The sequence below is a fragment of the Chinchilla lanigera genome, unplaced genomic scaffold (genome assembly GCF_000276665.1).
Source record: "Chinchilla lanigera isolate Chin_1 unplaced genomic scaffold, ChiLan1.0 scaffold00073, whole genome shotgun sequence".
Classification (NCBI taxonomy): Eukaryota; Metazoa; Chordata; class Mammalia; order Rodentia; family Chinchillidae; genus Chinchilla; species Chinchilla lanigera.
In genome coordinates this window covers 501,136-509,271 of record NW_004955474.1, presented here as the reverse complement: position 1 = coordinate 509,271, position 8,136 = coordinate 501,136, and the positions used below count along the sequence as shown (strand labels likewise).

The following is an 8,136-nucleotide window of genomic DNA, read 5'->3' as shown; positions in this document are numbered from 1 at the left end:
AAAAAAAAAAAAAAAAGGAAATATGTAAACATGTTTGTGTCTACATCACTCAAGTATCAGTAACTGAAGAAATATTTTGGTACGAGGTGATAAACTTGCATGTAACATGATGTAATGCTAGGCATGGAGAAAATCCCAACACCAGGGACGCCCTCCATGCAGCAGCAGTCCCACGCCAGGCACTTGACTCTAGAGCAGCTGTGACACTGGGACTCCTGCCTCCACTGTACAAGAGCTGCAAGTGAACCCAGAGTGTTGCACCGAATTGAAATCAAAACCAAGTTCTTTCACCTTAAAGCTCTTCGTCTCCCACCACCACATCCTGCCTGCTTCCCAGATCCCTCCCCTTTGGCCACAGGCTTCATCTCCTCCCCTGCCATTCTGCCTACTGATCTGTGATGTTGCAGGCCTACAGAACGGGAACAGACGACACACATACGCCCCCGCTCCCGCTGTGTGTGCTAAACCTGCTCAATCATGTGCCTCATATGTACCTTTGTTATACACACGGCTTAACCATTGGTTTTGTGGTTGAGGACATAAATGGCCATTAATAACCAAATAAAGGACTTAAGACCAACATGATAAATATTCTAGGTACTGTGTGCAAATAATTCCGGGTGTTTATAAAGATGTTCAAAGTCATGTACTGTAGTATTCATAGCAGTGGAAAACTAGGAACCACCTAAATGTCCCATATCCAAGAACTGAAGGAATACATAATATGCCCACAGCATAGAATACTTCAGCGTCATGAGAAGAAACAGGTGTGTGTGGGGTAAAAGTGTTGTTCAAATATGTGAATTACTCTAACTGTGGGAGAGAGGAAAGCCGCAGGAAACCCTTTCTGTCTGTGTGGCTAGGGTTTCGCTGACTCTCTGGACCCCATTTTCTTGGCTTTGGCACTAAGGCAGGATGACCGATCGTGGGAATTCAAGAGCCCCGCTGCCTCTCACACAGGAATGAAATTCACGGATCACAAAGTTTGCCTCGCTGGCAACTCGGGCTCCGTGCTTCACAGTGAGAGGCGCTGCAGGATAGTGGGTTCTGGTCCTCGGGCCTCAGCCTTCTGGCCCCTCCCAAAGTCAGGGGCCCTCAGAGACAGAGGCAATTGGGACTTTTCCGGAAGACAGCAGAATACACAGCTCTGAACAATTACTAACATCATCCTGAGAATCACAGATCTCAAGTGAAAAAGGTTTACAGTTGGACTCATTTATAAGTCACTTATGTTTATGGTGGTCAGCAAACTTGGACACTGTTAGTATCAAGAGGATCCAAAAAGCGTATTCCTACAGTTATGTCAAGCTGTAGCATAATACTCAATGGGCTTGTTATTTCTAAATTATTGTTTAAATCTTCATATATAGTAGCCTAAGAAGGGAGAGCATGTAACGATCGACACAAAACATTCACTGAGTGCTGACAGCACAGCAGACTCGCATCTCTTCTTCTGTGGATGGGGCGGTGTCACAACCCCTGAGAAAGAAAGTCCATGATGCCTCACGCTGTGAAGAAAAGTCTGAGTTCAGAGAACGGGTGACTTGGCCAAGGTTCCCCAGTCACTGAGTGGCAGAGCTGAGATTTAAATCCTGGAGTTCTTACCTTGAGCGGCCTGTGCGTTTATTCTACTCAGCTCAAATGCTTGACAGGAGTGAGAGAAATGGCAACTTTAGGAAGGAAGGAAGCCCGATTGGAGACGCAGAGTTTAGAGCAACAGCGGCAGGGCTGGAGGCTGGAACAGGACATGGGAGGGACAGTGGCATTAACAAAGCCATGAAAGGCGCTGGCATACCCCATGCCCCAGGAGGCTGCTGAGCTGAAAGCAAGCCAGGTCCCCTCCCCGGTTGCATGTGGTGTAGATGGCAGGGCAGAGAGCTGCTGGGCCCCACCCTGGGAGTTTCTCGGTGAACACGGCTAATCCTGCTCCGAGGAGGAAGAAATCCACCCCAGGGGAAATTCTTTGGAGAGCACAGGGTGATGTCTGATGGAAATGTGTCCAAGACTTGATATGGTCCTGCCAGAAATGGCAAGAGGGAGTTAGTAGGTCGCTTTGTATTTTATGATGAATAAGTAGGAATATTCCAAATTACTCTGCTGAATTGCCCATTTATCTTGTTTTATATTACAGTGTCCATCATTAAAGGTGTTGTAATAGAGACATTTAGAATTGCGACTGCAAAGGTTTGTTCATCGTGCTGAAGGGGATGGCCTGGTGAACAAAGCCCGTTTGTGCCACTGAGATTCTATCTGGGGGACGGCAGGCAAGTGGCCCTGACTCAGCTGCTCAGCTCCTGGATGAGCTTAGTTCAGAGACTTCACTCAGATTACTGCAGGGTCCACGGGGCCATGTCTGTAAAACATTTGCCTATCCTGTCTGGTAATGAAGATTCCAAGCATGTTTATGAACCTAACATGTTAACACCACCACGCCCCTATGGTCTTGAAGCATGACGTACAAGAAGATCCAAGGATCTCCTGGTGCAACCTTAGAACTGATGTCCTGTTCAAGCTAGTGGTCCCTTCTTCCTTACTGGCCTCCAGGAAAGCTAACTTGTCCTTCCATTCTAAGTTCCTTCCATGCAGCTGACTGTCTCCTCTTTCTTCTACCTTCTCATAATCCCTTAGTTTTAATTTTAACACCAAACTCAAATCAGTCCACTCATCCCCTTATGTCACGAACTATTCTTTTATGAACAAATATTTCATCGTTTAGATTTAACGAACTACATTACAATGACAAACTAGGAATAATTAATTGCTCCCCTAAATAGAGCTACACTACGTAAATCACCAGTAACTAGCATAATGACTGCAACTTTTAAAAAGGACCCTAAAATGTATCAGCTAAGTCTGTTTGGATTTGAGACAGTGCCCATTCCATTTACAATCTCAAAATCAATGCCGCAACATTAATTAGGCAGCCACTATGTGCCAAGTATCATTCTAAATACAGTGGTACCTTGGTTCATGAATTTTTTTTTCAAACAATTTCATTTGCAAACAGAAGTATTTATATATATATATATATATATATATTATATATATATATACACACACACACACACAGTATATTAGCCCATGAGAAACAGGAGGGAGGAGATTACTATTAGCATACGCTAATTCGTGCATGCCTCAGGATCTTCACACGACTTCTCCTTTTCCTTTTTCTTCTGCAAGTCTATTCAAGATTTCATCAGCACATGCTTCACTGTCATCTCTGAAACCTCATCAATCTTTCTGACATTGCATGAACTCCTCCTCCTCCTTCCACTCTTCCTGACTCCTGGACTGGGCTACTTCCATATATGCTGACGCCCGGTGACGACACGACCTGGCCCGCCCTGCTGCAGCTGCCTCTGCCATTAGATCGCTATCGCCGTCCTACGACCCACGGCTAATGGCATTTGTCCATTTCCCACACAGCGTGCCGCATGGTCACCTTGGTGAGACTTTGCTTCTATCGCCTGGTTATTTGGAATCTTCTTTTCACTAACTTGTGTTTGGTCTGAGTAATGCAGTGGAAATGCAGTGGTGTGCAGTCACTTCTCATAAAGCCGCAATCTCCTTCCCTGAAATTTCCTATCCACCAGATACTTCTTTCTCCCGGCTGAGGACAGGGCTACCTGAGGACCATCTCCTGACATCTGGCACATCTCTGTGTGGAACCTAGGCTGGGGACAGAGCTGTTCCCCTCATCTTCCCTCAGAATGCCTCTGGCCAGGGCTAGAATGGTTTGTGGCCAATGTCCCTGTATCTAAAATCACTGCTCTCTGACCGCAGCCCTAGGTCAGTCAGAGGATCCCGGGGGGACAGCGGCAGCACAGGGCCAGGCCCCGCAGTCATACCGGGGGACGCTACACCTCCTGGCTCTTAGTTTGTTAAGTGTGGTGCTTCCTTTTCCTTCCCTCCCTTTATTCTTTCTCTTCTTCCTTTCTTCTCTCCTTTTTAAACACCATGTCTGATTTAGGCCTTTAGAAAGGAAGCTATGGGAGAAACTCAAGGACAGGGACAATGTTGGCATGGTGACTTGTGACAGCAGGCATGTTTAGTCACACGAGAACTAACAGGTCTTCCAAGGGCATGCAATCGCCCATGTGCCATTTGTTGCAACGAAACAAAACTCAGGCACATAACAACCATTGTGGAATTCATCTCATCTTCTTTTTTGAATTTCTGTATCATTTCTAATTTTGTGCATTATTATTTTTTTATTCTCTTTAAAGTTAAAAAACAAAAAAACCTCAGGCATTTGCCCCACAAGAAGAAAATACTGTCCCAATATTAGAATGCGTAAATGGAAATCAAGGGCACCTGTGCTGTGTTCCTTGGGAGTTGCTGACATAGTGTCAAACCGGTGTCAAAATATGACGCAAACTTCACTCTGTCAAGACATACAGAAGGAAACTTATTCTCCACTAGCCAATGCCAAGCCGTGTGTGTGTGTTTGTGTGTGTGTGTGTGTGTGTGTGTGTGTGTGTAAGCAACTGTGGTGGCATTTCACGTGCCTTGATCTGTGGTCTGAAACACACTGTTGCATGGTGGCAAACCTACAGCACGCGTGCCCCGGGGACTGTCTGTTATTCCCGAAAGCTCTAAAAAGGTTTGCCATCACTGCGCCATTACTTCTCTAATCACATGTGACTTCTGCCCACCCCTTTCAAAAATCTGCACTTGCTACCACCCGAACATAACTTCTGAGCTGTAATTAGGTGCACCCCCTTTCTGATGAGTCCTGAAAAGGGGTTGTCTCTATGTTTATTTTGTGAGTAGAAAATTACTACTCCTTCTGCACCACAGTTACAATCTGGGTTCCAAAAAAACAGCCAATATGAAAGCAAGGAATTGAGTTAATTTGGTTGAACCTACTGTGAACTATCAGTATTTTCCTCGTCAAACTATTTCTTCTGGAACTTTTACCCTCCCTTCAGAGTTAGTCAATGCATAAAAATTTGAGTTTAAAGTCTAGAAATTGCCAGTAATAGCTGATTGATGAGAAAAACAGTAAAAGCTCTCACCCAAGCCTGGGGTAAAGCAGTTAGGACCGTCTACGAAGTAGAAATGCTGTGTGCCAGGCATGAGGCGGATGCTGAGGGTAGTGTTGCTTTGTATATTTAAATATAAAACAAGTTAGGGGAAAACCTGGATCCATTCAGTGAACTGCAGTAGGTTTGATCTCTGTTTCGGCTCTAACCTCTTTGGAATCGGTTCTCTGTCGCACACCTGTGTGAGCCTGCATGATCTGTAAGGGTCCACCTCCCACTCTCCTACTCTCCCACTCTTCTACTCATGGCGGGGATCATCACTGCCCTCAGGGTCCCACCTGAACTAACCTTGGTACCCGCCCAACAGCGTTCCCTACACACACCCCTCCTAATTGATTAAACTCAAGCTCTGTGCTCTGGAACACACAATGTGGGCTCCTCTTAGGAACTTCGGTGTGTGCTCTTCCCTCTATGTGGCAGGCTCTCCTTCCCATGTTTCCTGCATTTGTGCCTTCCTTTCATACAGCTCTATACCAGCAGTGTCCCCAGAGGACGCAGAGTCCAGCTCTGACTCTCGTAGGAAGAGAGATTCCTGAAGGAGCTGTCCTGGGGGCACATTCTGGGTTAACAGAAGCACAAGGGCTGTTGAGCAGCTTGGCCACTGGAAACACGAGGTGCCTACCTATCCCTGGGCCCAAGGGGCAGGTTGAAGGAGCAGTGTCCCTGCAGCTCAGTGGGAACCAGAGCTGCAGGAGGCTACCAGCAGAACCATGACACAGGAGGAAGTGGGCAGTGCGGAGAAGTAGGAAGAGAGAAGAAATAGCCGGTCCTGTTCTTTCTCTCCTCCTCCCCTGGATCTCCCAGGGTAACCAACCTTGCCAGGAGCCAGTAGTACAGAAACACTCTCTGGGTCATGGCAGGACAGGGTGGAGTGGGAGTCTGCCTGGCAAGCAGGGAAGGGCTATGAAAAGGACCCTACACTAAAGACCACCTGGCGGAAGAGCCTCACTGGCCTAAATGTCAACCCATGTGCACATCCTCCCCACCCCACCACACGCGCATCTCTACTTGGTGTCACACTAGGCCATTGTTTTATTTTCTACCTCTTCCTCTAAAACATAAGCTGCACAGGGGCTGCGATTCTGTCATTCACATTGCCTACTACATTCCTACACAAGACAAAACAGCTTCCGCCTCACAGCAAGGGCCCAGAGTCTGCTGAATGAATTCATTCGTTATCCAAATGTATTGATGTTTAACACAAGCAAAATAACGCAAGAAACTGTTGAATTCCTCGTGTGAATAATCCACACACAGCCCTTTCTAGGTTCTATAATATCATTTTTGTCCACTTATTCTGTAGAATACCACAAATAAATGTAAACACTTTGACAATAGATACGCACACGTTATATTTCTTAAAGCTCCATTTCATATATTAAACTATAGAATAACAGAATCTCAGAACTGAAAAAAAAAAAAATAGAATTCTCTGAGCCCTTTGAACCCTGTGCTCAATAAACAGGCATTTCCTACAAGGGTCCTGAACATCAGGAGGGAAGGATGATAACACTTCCGCAGAGAACACATGTCCAAAATAGCCACAGCTGCTTACATGTGTGCTATTTGATCTACGAAAATATTAATAATGTTCAAAAGGGCGCAAAATGTTTTTGTCATTAAAATGGGGGAAGAGTTGATAAATAATTATATTTTCCTCCATCTCCCTAATCATTTTGGGGAGGGGGAACTGGCTGTTTCAGGTGCTGATAACTTGCAGCTCTCATTATGATAAAAGAGTGGGTTTGGCTTTTTTTCCTTCTGTTGAAGACAAACCTCTTTTGTATCTTCTTTAAGTCACCTTTTCTTCCCTATAGACCAAGCACGCGCCCTTGTTGCGGACGCACCCTCCCCAGACATGGTCCAGTCCATCAGCTCTGCCCTCCGAGTGTGGACTGCAGCCCCAGAGTGGCCAGCAGTTGTCTGTCTGTCTGTCTGTCTGTCTCTTCCTCTCAGGATGTTCTATTTTCATGAACATCACTTACAAGTTTTATTTCTTTTCTCTGCCAGCCACAGTATCTTCAGTTCCTTATCTAGCTTTTGGTCTCAAAGAACAGCTTCTTGTGCCTACTATGTCATCCAAACTACTTGCATTTTCCACAGTGAAGGAACAGATGCTCATACTCCTACCTACTCCTCTCCCAAGAAGCTGTTCTCTCCAGTATGTGAGCAGTTAGCACAAGACCTGCTCTGCTGCGCTGTTTCCCCCACAAAACACCACAAAGGGCCCACCTGCAGCGACCACGATGATGTCCGCCAGCTGCGTCTGGGTCTTCAGCTGCGCCCTGGGGGTGCACCTGTGGGCTATGGTCACTGTCGCATCACCTGCAATGCAGAAGGGCTTCCATGAGTGATCACAGCCTTTCTCACGCTGTATGAAAGCTGTGAATCAAGACAAGTTTCGGTTACTGCTCCAGAGTAGAGACATTGCCTTGACATGATTAAGTCACTCTGAGACCAAAAGCTAGATAAGGAACTGAAGATGAATCAGAATATTGTAGCTTTCTACTAGATGGGCTAGCACTCGACAAGGCCAGGTGAGGGGGGTGCTGGTTGTCAGAGGAGGGCTATCAGCTCCAGGAACCCAGGATTTGAGAGTTCGGTCCTGACCAGTTAATATACTGGTCTGGGACACGCACCGGGTTGCTGATGACAGGGAGATAAAGACCAGAAGCAACAAGGTCAGCTCTACTAACGATGGGACAACATGCATGGCACAGAGATGAGAGATGAGACCCAGGGAGAGGTGCAAGGAAGGGTTTCTCAATAAGGGAAACTAGGCTTGAAGTCTTAGAGCATGAACATGAGTACGCCAAGGAAGGAAAGAACGAGCCAAGCTAAAAGAAATCGGGGTGAAACGAAAGGAAAATGCTCAAAAGTAAAGGGCAGCTGGGGTGTGGGAAAAGAGAAGGGAAAGAAGGGGAAATTATGTAAGTACGTATATACAGGATAGCTAACATAGTTGTACTACTGTCTCCTATTGCTCTCCAGAAAGGAACAGTTAGTGATTACTTGTTTGATCAGTCTTGCATGTCTCTATTCATTTTCCTGAGAAACCACTTTGAAGATATCAATATGTAATACAGGGGCT

The 8,136-nt window shown here is 46.0% G+C and overlaps 1 protein-coding gene across 4 annotated transcripts in view; it reads right to left on the bottom strand.

The window, feature by feature from the left end:
- The window catches only part of Mthfd2l (methylenetetrahydrofolate dehydrogenase (NADP+ dependent) 2-like), a 107,984-nt gene that overhangs the window by 49,388 nt on the left and 50,460 nt on the right, over positions 1-8,136 (bottom strand). For all 4 annotated transcript variants that reach the window (XM_005401304.2, XM_013502763.1, XM_013502764.1 and 1 more), the window contains one exon: positions 7,278-7,370. In XM_005401304.2, coding sequence (XP_005401361.1) covers positions 7,278-7,370 — 93 coding nt within the window. The remainder of the gene's footprint in view (positions 1-7,277; positions 7,371-8,136) is intronic.